This window comes from Saccopteryx bilineata, chromosome 12, assembly GCF_036850765.1.
Source record: "Saccopteryx bilineata isolate mSacBil1 chromosome 12, mSacBil1_pri_phased_curated, whole genome shotgun sequence".
NCBI lineage: Eukaryota > Metazoa > Chordata > Mammalia > Chiroptera > Emballonuridae > Saccopteryx > Saccopteryx bilineata.
This window is the reverse complement of record NC_089501.1, coordinates 361,852-376,116: the sequence shown is the minus strand read 5'-3', so window position 1 is coordinate 376,116 and position 14,265 is coordinate 361,852. Positions and strand designations below refer to the sequence as shown.

Sequence of the window (14,265 nt, the reverse complement as noted above, 5' to 3'; positions counted from 1 at the left end):
AATTGAATTCTTTTATCTATAGGATACTATTGTTTATAGTACCAAACTAATCAGCTAATGCAGATTGCCAATCAATATTTCATTTCCAGTTGTCTGAAATCTGATTACATGTTAAAGGTACAATAATTTTATTTGGATCCTTTCTAGTTAGTTGTCTTATGCTAAGTCTACTTTTTTTTTTAATTTTAATAATTTTATTTTTTTAATGGGATGACATCAATAAATCAGGATACATATATTCAAAGATAACATGTCCAGGTTATCTTGTCATTCAATTATGTTGCATACCCATCACCCAAAGTCAGATTGTCCTCTGTCACCTTCTATCTAGTTTTCTTTGTACCCCTCCCCCTTTCCGTCTCCCTCTCCCCCCTCCCCCCCGCAACCACCACACTCTTATCAATGTCTCTTAGTCTCACTTTTATGTCCCACCTACGTATGGAATAATGCAGTTCCTGGTTTTTTCTGATTTACTTATTTCACTTCGATAATGTTATCAAGATCCCACCGTTTTGCTGTAAATGATCTGATGTCATCATTTCTTATGGCTGAGTAGTATTCCATAGTGTATATGTGCCACATCTTCTTTATCCAGTCATCTATTGATGGGCTTTTTGGTTGTTTCCATGTCCTGGCCACTGTGAACAATGCTGCAATGAACATGGGGCTGCATGTGTCTTGACGTATCAATGTTTCTGAGTTTTGGGGGTATATACCCAGTAGAGGGATTGCTGGGTCATAAGGTAGTTCTATTTTCAGTTTTTTGAGGAACCACCATACTTTCTTCCATAATGGTTGTACTACTTTACATTTCCACCAACAGTGTATGAGGGTTCCTTTTTCTCCACAGCCTCTCCAACATTTGCTATTACCTGTGTTGTTAATAATAGCTAATCTAACAGGTGTGAGGTGGTATCTCATTGCCGTTTTGATTTGCATTTCTCTAATAACTAAAGAAGATGAGCATCTTTTCATATATCTGTTGGCCATTTGTATTTCTTCCTGGGAGAAGTGTCTGTTCATGTCCTCTTCCCATTTTTTTATTGGATTGTTTGTTTGTTTGTTGTTGAGTTTTATGAGTTCTTTGTATATTTTGGATATTAGACCCTTATCTGAGCTGTTGTTTGAAAATATCATTTCCCATTTAGTTGGCTGTCTGTTTATTTTTTAAAGAAATGGAGCAAAAAATCATCAGATTTATATGGAACTGTAAAAAACCCCGAATAGCCAAAGCAATCCTAAAGAAAAAGAATGAAGCTGGGGGCATTATAATACCTGACTTCAAGCTATATTATAGGGCCACGACAATCAAAACAGCATGGTATTGGCAGAAAAATAGACACTCAGACCAGTGGATCAGAATAGAAAACCCAGAAATAAAACCACGTATATATAGTCAAATAATTTTTGATAAAGGGGCCAACAGCACACAATGGAGAAAAGAAAGCCTCTTCAATAAATGGTGCTGGGAAAACTGGAAAGCCACATGCAAAAGAATGAAACTGGACTACAGTCTGTCTCCCTGTACTAAAATTAACTCAAAATGGATCAAAGATCTAAACATAAGACCTGAAACAATTAAGTACATAGAAGAAGACATAGGTACTAAACTCATGGACCTGGGTTTTAAAGAGCATTTTATGAATTTGACTCCAAAGGCAAGAGAAGTGAAGGCAAGAATTAATGAATGGGACTACATCAGACTAAGAAGTTTTTGCTAAGTCTACTTTTAGTAATTAAAGTACAGATTTTCTCTAGGTATGTACATAATTTCTTTTGAGTCTTATGTGGCATAAATTGCTATTCTAATGTCTTGTTTCCTTGTCATATGATGCCAGAAGGAGAATGTTCTGAGGGAAAAATAATTAATTGAATAGGTTGATGTGTATTAATTTGATCTAAATAGCTGTTGTTTTGCTATTTCTGTTAACTGTCTAGAACTGTTTAAATCAGAATCTCCTTGAAGAAGATTAAATAAATTCATTAATGCTTAAGTAGGGATTCCTAGGGAGGGTCTCAACCAATTAGTATCACTGAATAATTTTTGAAAGTCATTTAAAGTTTTTAAGGAGTCAGTTTGTAAACTGACTTTTTGAGGAATAATTCATTGATTTTCAATTATATGCCCTAAATACTTGAAAGGACAAGATGTTTGAATTTTGTCTTCAGCTTTAATTAAACCATACTGATTCAAGGTTTCAGAAGCATCTTTAAGGATGACTGAAACTTCAGCATTATTTTCACAAGCTATCGATATGCCATTCATATAATGGATTATCAAAGATTGAGGATATTTATGATAAATTTTTTCTAAAGGCTGATTTACATAATTTTGACACAATGTGGGGCTATTCAACATTGCTGGAAGGAATATAAAGTTAGTAAGAATAGTTAGTTCTGCATATTGTTACAGACACAACAGCTAACATTGCTAGAAACAGAGTCAAGGATGTTTTTGAAGTCTTAGTCCTAATTAAAACATTTTTTGCCTCCTGGGTAACTGTTTAATTGCCCCCAAGTCGGCAGTTCAGCTGTTTGTGTTATAGTTGCCTTCATCTTTATTTCTCTAATAACCTTTGGCTCTAGGCCTAGTCTCTTTATTTCTTCTTCTGATGGCTCAAAGATGTCAAATCTCCCATTCTTCTATTTCCGACTCATGCCAAGGCTTCAATTTTCTGGAAGGTATCTACTGGTCTCCTGTATCTGTGGAGATTAGAGCAAATCCTCGCCCCTATATTTCGCCTTCATTGCTTCTGTAAATTAGCAAACTGTCCCTGTCTACAAAGTTCATCTTGTGTAATATTTTATATATATATATATATATATATATATATATATATATTTTAGACTTTATTAATCATTATAGAGAGGAGAGAGAGAGAGAGAGAGAGAGAGAGAGAGAAGGGGGGAGGAGCAGGAAGCATCAACTCCCATATGTGCCTTGACCAGGCAAGCCCAGGGTTTCGAACCGGCAACCTCAGTGTTTCCAGGTTGACGCTTTATCCACTGCACCACCACAGGTCAGGCCATCTTGTGTAATATTAACAGGAGGTTAAGGTTAGCATTCCGATTAGCTTGAATATGAGTCTAATTCTTCTACTAAGTCATTAATTGTAACTATTCTAAATATTCAACTTTTTAATTTAATTTTATTTTATTTTTACAGAGATAGAGAGAGTCAGAAGAGAGGGATAGATAGGGACAGCCAGACAGGAACAGAGAGAGTAGAGAAGCATCAATCATTAGTTTTTTGTTGCGACACCTTAGTTATTCATTGATTGCTTTCTCATATGTGCCTTGACCGCGGGCCTTCAGCAGACTGAGTAACCCCTTGCTCGAGCCAGTGACCTTGGGTCCAAGCTGGTGAGCTTTTGCTCAAACTTGATGAGCACGCACTCAAGCTGGCAACCTCAGGGTCTCGAACCTGGGTCTTCCGCATCCCAGTCCATCGCTCTGTCCACTGTGCCAATGCACAGTCAGGCTAAATATTCAACTTTTGAAGGAAAAGTTCAAGCTAACATCTATAAATTTTTTTGAGATAAAACATTCAGAGTCCATTAAGGAGGATAGCAGTCCCTGCGTATAAGGACAGTTAGTTCTATACTGGGAGCAAGCCATTTTTAACTCTGTAAGAGTTTTGACAGGGATTTGGTCATATTGAGTATAAAAACCTCCTTGAAGGAATTGTGCACTAGGTCCAAATGGAGTGAATGTGACAGAAAAATCTTCCAATGCTGGACTTATGAATTTTAAATCCCCTTCTTGTCTAGTCTGTATTATTCCTTTCATAAAAGGTGTAAGAATAGGTTCCTTAGCTTGTTTTTCAGGTACAAGAATAGGTACTGTACCTACAAATGGATTAGCAGAGGGAGTAACAGAAGGAGGAGGTGGAGGCTAGTTATCTTGGTCAGTTTTGAAAGGGTTAGTACTATGTCGAACCTCCTTGTCAGAAAGTGTAGACTGTACTTTAAGTAGTTGCTCCTTTACTTGTTTAGAAGATAAATGTTTTTCTTCATCAGAAGCCAAATGACCCTGTTATCTTCCCATTGTAAAAAAAGAATTTAGATCTTTGTTAGGGACTGTCCCCTAAACCTTGCAGCTTAGTGATCACTGCATAAGTGGGCCAGGAAGAAAACTAATGTTGTTTAGCAATAACATGTATTAGCTTCTATATCTAAAAGTCTTTTATATTGTTAAGTTTATTTCAGGGCATCAGAGGAGCTAAATTTCCACTTTCCTCGGGGCCCCTTTTACAGAATATGGACTGGCAAGTAGCCAACTGCCTGAAGCAGCTTGAAACAAATTCTTGAAATGACTTATCAGGGCCCTGCTTAATTTTGCATAATTTCTTTGTTTTACAGATCTGAGCATATCTGTACATACAGTCAAGACAATTTTTAGCATAGAAACACAAACATAATGTACAACTTTGATTAATCCTAGTACTTGAATTATTATTTGATTTCAAACTTTGAATACATTTTACAATGCATTAACCAAATTAGTAAGTCTTAAGGATCCATATTCTATTCAATTTAAATTTAAATGAGCGTTCTTAATTTTAAAAGAAAAAATGTAGGGATGAAACTATTTTTTCAATAGAAGAACCTGCATTTCCAATTTTTGCATGCAAGAACTTAATTCAGGCCTTAAAAAAAAATCACATTTTAGACAACATCAAACAAAAACTAAACAGAAACTGGATTCAGAGAAACCTGGGATTTTAGAGCACAATCAGACTAGAAAGATGCCTGCCTGATTTTAGTCAGGGCATTTTCTGACAGAGTCTAAGGATAGATGAGACTAATCAAAATCTCCCAAGAAGAAAATAAAACTTGGTGATCACTAAGAGATTTTGTAATCGGATCCATCAGGAATCCCCCGTCCAAATTTCCAGGTAAAGAACAAGAAAGAAACAAAACGATAGCTCAGAGGATTGTAGCCAAGACACCAAAGAAAATCAGTAAGCATTTCCATTTTTCAGATTTTTTTTTATTACAAAGACTAGAGAATTCTAAGGACTTTGTGATTCTTCTGTATGTCCTAATTCTAATTGAGTTTGTACCAATTGATGTAATGCTTCAAGCTACTCTTTTTTTAGTGGCTACTGCTCAATTTATATTGGTTTTTTCTTAACCATAATCAATATCAGTCATTACCTGACGAGTTGGAGGCCATGAGGATTCAGAATCAGACTGTAAAGGTTGCAAAGCCAAAGAAATGAAATTACAGAGATCAAACAGAAAGAGGAATAATAACTCCTTGTTGATGAACATGCCATTTCCATGTTTTCAAAGTTAAAGCAGTGTTGTCTTATAGCTGAGACCAATAACAATGCTTCTTAACATTTTTTAAAATTAACTTAAAATTCTTATCCTTAACAGTTATACCAGACCCTATTAATAATACATGCAGTAGTTTCATGTATTGGGTCTTCTCTGATGGGAATTGGCATTGGAATTCCCCATCACTCTGCCTCCCGAAGATTTGCTTACCTACCGAGCAGTCTTATACCTTCTTTGGTCTGATGATCCCAAGACTGCAACCTTTCTTCTTTTCGAGCCCCACATTAGGTGTCAGATGTTACAGGACTCACAAGGAATAAGACACATCAGATGAAAGTAGTATAGCCAAGGTCTAAAATGCTTAGGCGGAATCAGCCCCGAGAAACTGCACCACTGCATATTTATTGAGTTCCAAAAGCCACAGCTCAGCAGATAAAACTAGAAAGCTATAAAAGCCTTTCTTCCCATTCATTTCATCCCAACTCTGCACATCTACTGTTTCCTTCATGTACAAGGACATGAGAAGAGTCAGAGTCTCAGAGCTTACCAATCATAAAGGACATCTGGTTCTTGGAGGAATGCCTGTGTACTTGCATTCAAGTAACTTAGGCCAGTCTCCTGTTATGGTTAACACACTGCAAGATCTCTTGTCTCCAAGTAACCCCTGCTCTGAAGTTTACTGCCGTTTCTATTTGTGCAGGGTCTTTTCCTACACAACCCCCCACCTCACTTGCCTGATTAGGTTGCAAAAGGCTGTTAAGCTGTGGTGCTGGATTGTTTACAGACACTACCCCCCATGTTCCCCAGAAGGACTGGAGGCAAGTTTCTTCTATCCTTTGTTTGGTTTAAGTTAAGATGATATGTATGGTGGGAGTTTTCTGCACTCCACACAAGAGTAAAAGGAGAGGAATTCTTCAATGTATTGACGAGGAAATGAGAGTTTGCCTTTCAAATATATGCCCAAACATTGAAGAAATCGCTAGGACAGATCAGGCTCATGTCTCTCATAAACAAAAGAATGAAAAAAACACATATGCGCCAGGACCTGCTGAATTTACTAAATTTTACTAAGAATGTATCTATAAATATAAAAAGATAACTTTTTTGTCGTTTTATTATTGCTTAACACCTCTTTTTTATGAATTCTAAAAAGCATAACAAAAAATGTGACATAAAAATGTTTTTTAATGTCAGAATATATTTAATTTTGTCATATTTATATCATTTAATTACCATAAAAGCATGCTTGGACTTAATAGTTTTTTCTTTAATATTTGACTTAATTATTATAACATATTTCTCAGAAATTTGTATGTAGTGCACCTACAATTGTAGGATTTTAAATGCGCCCTGACTTCAAAAAATTTCAGAACCACTAGGTTAGGGTGATCTGCATGGGCATTTGCCATAAGGATCCTTCCTGATGTCGGCCTGGCCTGTGGAGGTCCCGGGTTCGATTCCCGGCCAGGGCACACAGAAGAAGCGCCCATCTGCTTCTCCACCCCTCCCCCTCTCCTTCCTCTCTGTCTCTCTCTTCCCCTCCCGCAGTGAGGCTCCATTGGAGCAAAGATGGCCCGGGCGCTGGAGATGGCTCCTTGGCCTCTGCCCCAGGTGCTGAAGTGGCTCTGGTCGCAACAGAGCGATGCCCCGGAGGGGCAAAGCATCGCCCCCTGGTGGGCATGCCGGGTGGATCCCGGTCGGGCGCATGCGGGAGTTTGTCTATCTCTCCCCGTTTCCAGCTTCAGAAAAATACAAAAAAAAAACCAAAACCCCAAAAAACTTACTATTATTGGATAGTTTAATTTCATTATGATTTGATGCATCAGATAAAATTGTTATGAATGCTAGTTTCCAAGTCCTCTGTAAGTATTTTGTCACAGTAATATTTAAATACTGATTTCAAAATAGCCTCACATTTTGTCCTGGCACATGAAAATTTTACATTGTGAAACTTTCAATAATTTAGTGTATAATCCATACTACGAAAACTTTTATTGTGAATTATAGTATGAAATACAAATGTTCCTTCCATTGCAGCCTACTGTTTTTCATCTTCAGAATAATTTGAAGTTTTAAAAAACTTGTTACTTTACAATTGGAAGCTGATGCATCTAATGATTGCTTATGTTTGTTGGTGGTCAAGTGTTGTGTTATCTCTGCTCTGCCCCCAACTGCAATAAAAATTCTCCACTGCAAATATTGCAGAAAACAATATCTTTTTGATACGAGGAATGGAAATTCCTTTTTCAATTTATCGTTGAAATGGCATTTTCTTTTTTTTGATTTTTCCATTCCTTAAATGAAATTTAAAATTAAGAATAAAATATAGAACTACACAAACAATGCAAGCACATTAGGAACTGAAAATGTTATATCATGGAAGGTGAATTTTCCAGAAGCTAAATTAACAAAGCTAAATATCAAACAAAACCACTACTTTGGAGTGATATTTGGGTGTATTTATCATTTTCTAATTAAAAACGTCTGTTTTATGCAGCTATTTAATCAAAGTGCGTTATTAATAGATATTTAATAACGTTATTTAATAACGCTTGAGGTTAGATTTCCACTTTGAAACTTGAATTTCAGGAAAATACTTGTAAATACAATTATACGTATTTTGAAATTATTAAATAGATAATGAATTAATAAAATGTGAATTGTGCTTACCTGTCTATGATTGATTATTCACTGAGAAAGAAATAACTGTAAGTCTACAATGTCGTATGTGCCGTGTCATGTTTCAGTAAGAAGTACACAAAGCTGTTTGCATGCTCTCTCAAGGTCTCCCAGGAAGAATGCATGTGTCTCATTAATCGCATCTCAACGCACTGTACTGATCCTTGACGAATCGTCATGTCAAATACCAATAAGTCACATCACACGCAATAGATCAACTCTGTATCGATCGAATACGGATATTTACAGATTAGTCTTCCAATATCAAAATGGAGGATATATAGGAGGACACTTTTTGAGGGAAGACAGAACTTAATGAAGGACTGTTCTTCCTAAAGGAGGACGATTGGTCACCTTAGTATCAAGCAAGAGGAAATTTTTCTTAGCATTGCAGAATATTTCAAGACTTGAGTTACAGAAGTCTTTTTCACTTTATTTTCACTTGTAATGGCCTTCTGTTTTATATATTTTGGTAAGAGAAAATAAATTTAGCATATGGCTAAAAGATAAAATAACTAAATCTATGGAAACCTTTGAAATACAAGGTGAGGCTTGTGTTAAAGGATAGATTAACATATTTTGTAAACCTATTATTTTGTTTAACATTAGTTAGTCAAAGTTAATGTTTTTCTTTTGATGACCTGTTCACATACAGGCTGGAAATAAAAAAAATTTATGTCATTTTTTTCTTTCTGCCCAGGTTGATGTTTCTACAAAGTAGTTTTAAGTTCTGTCCATTTGGATTTTAAACGTTTTGATTTATTTAAAAAGAAATTATTAGCCCTGGCTGGTTGGTTCAGCAGTAAAGCAATGACCAGCGTGTGGATGTCCCGAGTTTTATTCCTAGTTAGTCACACAGGAGGAGTGACTATCTGCTTTTCCCCCTTCTCTCTCTCCTTCTCTCCCCCTACCACAGCCTGGTTCCATTGATTTGAGCGTGTTGGCTCTGGGCACTGAGGATGGCTCTGTGGAGCCTTCTCTACAGGTGCTAAAAATATCTCAGTTGCGAGCATGGCTCCAGGTGGATGCAACCCCAGCCCTAGATGGGGGTTACCGGTTGGATCCTCGTTGGGGTGAATGCGGAACTCTAAGTATCTCCCTTCCTCTCACTTAAAAAAAAGAAGAAATTATTTATAGAAAAATATTACTTGATCAACCAGACTGGTGGAGATAGGCTGTTTTACAATATCAGATAGTACAATCAGTATTGGCCATATGCATCTCTGTTGGCACCTTTTGCTCTCTTTTCTGAAGGTGTCTTGTATCTTGAGTTAGTCCACTCCTCTTGCCTGTAGGAATCATATGTCTCATCACTGAGTCCATGTCCATAATTATTATGATATATTTTTAATGGAAAAATGTCAGGTGAAAGTGTATGATTAGTATAGTCCAAAGTTTTGATATTGATTATCTTTGAGTAGTAGACTTACTGGTGTTTTGTGCTTTTTTTTTATCCTCCCAATATATTTTATTACTTTATGATACATACATTACTTGTAAAGTACAGAAGTCAAGATTATGATACTTACTGTGTTACCAGTAATTACTATTTAAGTTATGTTTGCTTCTGGAGAAGGAAAAATACTCAGTCCCTTTTCTCTAGAGACAAGCTATACACAGAGTCCAGGATCATTTAAGAAGCAGAGTATTTGGTAATCCTAAATCTATACTTAAGTACTTTGAACCATAAAGTGCTTGATTTTAAAAAGCATGGTGTTATAACCTATATATTAATGCATATTTTTCCTTATATAAAAATACAGGGAAAAAATATAGGCTTAAATGTTAATTTTAGTCTTTAGTATGTGTATTATGCTCATAGTTGAGAAATAATAGCATTATTTATCTGATGTTTTTATATGAAACACTCTTACATAAATGTTAAGTAACTAAATGGCTGCACAGATACATTGGCTGGCTGTGAATGGGCGGACAGAACTACTACACGACCTGGTACAGCACGTTAGTGACGTCGATGTTGAGGACGCAATGGGACAGACAGCGCTGCATGTGGCCTGCCAGAATGGTCACAAGACGGTAAATTGAGTTCTGAGACCTTTACGTTGCATGTGTTTATTTTTGAAAACTTGGAATCTATGACAAGTTCTTCACTGTGCGTAACTAAAAACATGAAGTATTATAGCAAAATCTTGTTATAACATGTTCTGCATCATATAGACTTCTGATTAATATATACTGCTACAAAACTTAGGGGATATTTCAAAATGAATATGAAGTGATAAAATGTCCTATTTTTTGTGAGCAGTATATTTTATGTGGAAAAGAGTAGAAAATAATACTTTTAAATGTGTTTAAAATATTTATAATTTGGATTTCAGTTGTATTTCTGATTCATAGATTTTTAATAGCTGAATATATTACAATTCTAAATGTATTATATTCACATATTATTTTAATATTAATGTTTAGTTCTGTTTTATGAACTAATGTTATAATATTTTATTATTTACCTTTAAGCCTCAATTATTGGGATTAAATAGTAAAGAAAGTACATACTGACATTGCCTAAATAGTTCAACTTGGGCTATGATGTGTCTACTGTTTTGGAATATGATTGGCAAGGACTAGAGTGACAGTTATTTTATTTCTGACTTTAGATTTTTTAAATCATGCATTTGTTTTATATCAGTATTTTTCTGTTATTCCTATGTCCAAACATTTGGCTTTTAAAATTGCTAATAATTCTCTCCCTCATTAGAAGACTTTGCTGCCTTATATAAAGGTTGCTGGCTTAAGATTTTAGGTGTCTGCTTTGCTATAATATCCTGGTTGCTTTCAGTTTCTTTTCCACATTTATAATAGAATGCTATTTATTTACTAGCTAATCGAAATAAAACAACATAGGCCAACCCCAAACAAAGAATTACCACTACCAAATACAAAGATAAAAAAATTTGTTTATTTTTATTTATTTTTGTATGCTGTCTTAAGAGTCTTTTTGGTGGGGGAATTCTTAGTGGGATCCTGGATTTCCATCACTGCAAACAGTTTTTTCTTCACATGAGTTCCTATATGTTTAGATGCTTTTATATATGACTTCAATTCACAGAACATTTTACTTTTTTTTTTTTTTCCTGAAGTGAGAAGCTGGGAGGCAGAGAGACAGACTCCTGCATGTGCCTGACTAGGCTCCACCAGGCATGCCCACCATGGAGTGATGTTTTACTTATCTGGGGTATTGCTCGGTTGCAACCAGAGCCATTCTAGCACCTGAGGCAGAGGCCATGGAGCTGTCCTCAGTGCCTGGGCCAACTTTGCTTCAGTGCAGCCTTGGCTGCATGCAGGAGGGGAAGAGAAGGCTGGAGAGGAAGGAGAGGGGAAAGGGTGGAGAAGCAGATGGGCGCTTCTGTTGTGTACCCTGGCTGGGAATTAAACTGGGACTTCCACATGCCAGGCTCTACCACTGAACCAGCTGGCAGGGCCGAACATTTCACTTCTTTAGACCTGACCAGGTGGTGGCACAATAGATAGAGTGTCGGACTGGAACTCAGCAGACTAAGGTTCAAAAACCCTGAGGTCACCAGCTTGAGCATGGGCTCACCAGCTTGAGCGTGGGGTTGCTGGCTTGAGCATGGGATCATAGACATGACCCCATTGTCACTGGCTTGAGCAAGGGGGTCACTCACTCTGCTGTAGCCTCCTGGTCAAGGCACATATGAGAAAGCAATCAGTGAACAATTAAGGTGCCCCAACAAAGAATTGATGCTTCTCATCACTCTCCCTTCCTGCCTGTCCCTATCTGTCCTTCTCTCTGTCTCTGTCACACACACACACAAAGAAATGATAGTGAGACCAACATTGACATTATATTATGTTTAATAAGAGTTTGATAAAAGGAAGGATATAATATTATTTTCCTGGAATTTCTTTTAAACTTCAATGTTTGTTTTGATTTTTTTTTTGTCTTTTATCATCTGAAAACTAACCTAGTATTTTCAAGGAATATTTCTCTCATTAGTTTTTAGTTTTTCAGAGTCCACACTATTAAGTTTAAAAAATATTCTGTATACAAAATATTATCTGAAATGTTCCAATCTTGAATGGGCCAGATTTTTAAGTAATTCTTACATATTAGAGAATGAGTCCTACTGGTAGCTCTCATAGAACAGAAAATCACCTACTTTAATATAAACACTGTTTGCTATAACAGGTAAGTGGAGTGTCATTTATTAAGATGGCAAACCCTACATGTTGCCCAGGAACTTGTGTAGGAAAAAACTGGAATTCAGGTTAGAAATAATCTAGAAAAACTAATTTTATCTGCCTTGAATCAGTGAAGAAGAAATAGTGACATAGAAAATCTTGTTTCAGAACATGTGCATTACAGGCTGCATTAGAAATTTAGAATTGCCTTCTGAAGTTATCAAAAGGTAGTTAGTATAAGTATAATATATTCCATATGGTTTGCAACCTAAAGCAGGTGTGGTAAAGTAAGGGGGAATTCTTCATAGCCAAATGTCTTTGAAGAATTGTACTCTTAGAAGATTTATAGGGAGCCTGACTTCACTGTGGTGATGAGTTTTACAGGGTGACATTTTGCAGATATAGTAGAGGAGGAAGTGTACAAAAAACTATGTTGACTTGTGTTTGACTATATTACTGAGTGAGATTCCATTCTGTCATAATTGATCAATTATAATTATCTGCAAGGATCATGTACAGATAATGTTTAAAATTGTTTTCTGAATCATTATATTCATCTTAATCCTTCTTCGATTAGGGTAAGAAGAAATCTTAAAAAATTAGTTATCATTTAGCCTCCAGGCTGAATTTTACCTCTAAAAAGTTGTGTCAATAGTTATGTTAATATTACTATGTTTCATAATTACTCATTTATTTCTAGACCAAGTTCAGATTTCAGTAGATAAGCATATCCTTTTATCTTGAGTTGGATGTGATTCATTGATTTATAAGTTATTATAAGATAGGACTTATTGATCCTTTTTAACCCTTTGTATATCTTTCCATGAGTTGAATACTGGGTCTAAAATGCTTTGTCAAGTATCATAGTAACTTATTTTAGTTGCAAGTGAAATGGCCTTTTCCTTTTTTTTAAACAATATTTTCATATGTGCCTTGACTGGGCAAGCCCAGGGTTTTGAACTGGTGACCTCAGTTTTCCAGGTTCATGCTTTATCCACAGTGCCACCACAGGTCAGGCTGAAATGGCCTTTTCATTGTTTCAGAGTAGACAGGTTTTGCATAAAATTATTAAAAGATATTCAAAACTGATATCCATGTAAACATAGGTTTCTAGATTTTAGTTTATGTTTAAGCTTAAAAGCTTGCATATTGACTATGAAATGAAATATAAAACTTGAAAGGGGGAATGAAACTATTTAAAAACATTTTTATTAAACATCATTGATTTTCAAATTAAAGAGATATATGATAAAGAAATCCTCTGAAGTGTCTAGCTAACTAATTTTGAGGTAAATCTTAGGAGTGCATGATTTGATTTTGAATAACTGGCTACGAGTTCTAAGACTTTGTAGAATTTGTTATTGAATACAATATTCTTGCTTTAATGACAAGAAATACTTTTCAGATTTATATTACTTTTAAAAATAAATGATTTGAAATATTTATCTTTATCGCCTGACCTGTGGTGGCGCAGTGGATAAAGTGTCGACCTGGAAATGCCAAGGTTGCAGGTTCGAAACCCTGGGCTTGCCTGGTCAAGGCACATATGGGAGTTGATGCTTCCTGCTCCTCCCCCCCTTCTCTATCTCTCTCCTCTCTCTCTCCTTTCTAAAATGAATAAATAAAAAAAAAAAGAAAAAAAATATTCATCTTTATCATAACTAAGAAATTGAGTAATTTTTGCTGTGATTTCATATAGATGCATCTGTTTCATTAGTGGTAAACCAAGATAAAAGTTTCATCATCCTCTTATTGGAAGGAAGTTGTTTGGGCAGTTTGAGTACATGCTGATCTTTATTTGTCCTTGCAACATAATGCAGTATGATTTTAAACTACTTCTATTCCTATTTATTAATGATCAGATATAAGAAATGATAACAATTCCTTAATAATGTAATTTTTTATAACTTTGCTTAGGTCAGTTATTAGCTGTACAATACTAAAACTATTGTTTGTCTTAGAATATTGATTTTAATAAATCATTACAGAGTTTAATTATACAACTGGATTATATAGTTTTGGCAACATTTTCTTTCTCTACCTTATATACGTGTTAAGGTATATTCTGTTTACTGATTAGATAATTAAGAAAAGTGTGAACATGTTGGAAAACACTTAAAAGCAATAATAATATTGA

The 14,265-nt window shown here is 35.5% G+C and overlaps 1 protein-coding gene across 2 annotated transcripts in view; it reads left to right on the top strand.

The window, feature by feature from the left end:
* HACE1 (HECT domain and ankyrin repeat containing E3 ubiquitin protein ligase 1) overlaps positions 1–14,265 on the top strand; it is a 173,052-nt gene that overhangs the window by 44,676 nt on the left and 114,111 nt on the right. Inside the window, exon 6 of one of the 2 annotated variants that reach the window (XM_066248050.1) lies at positions 9,870–10,001. The exons of the other annotated variant lie outside the window; for it this stretch is intronic. Coding sequence (XP_066104147.1) covers positions 9,870–10,001 — 132 coding nt within the window. The remainder of the gene's footprint in view (positions 1–9,869; positions 10,002–14,265) is intronic. 2 annotated transcript variants of the gene reach the window in all.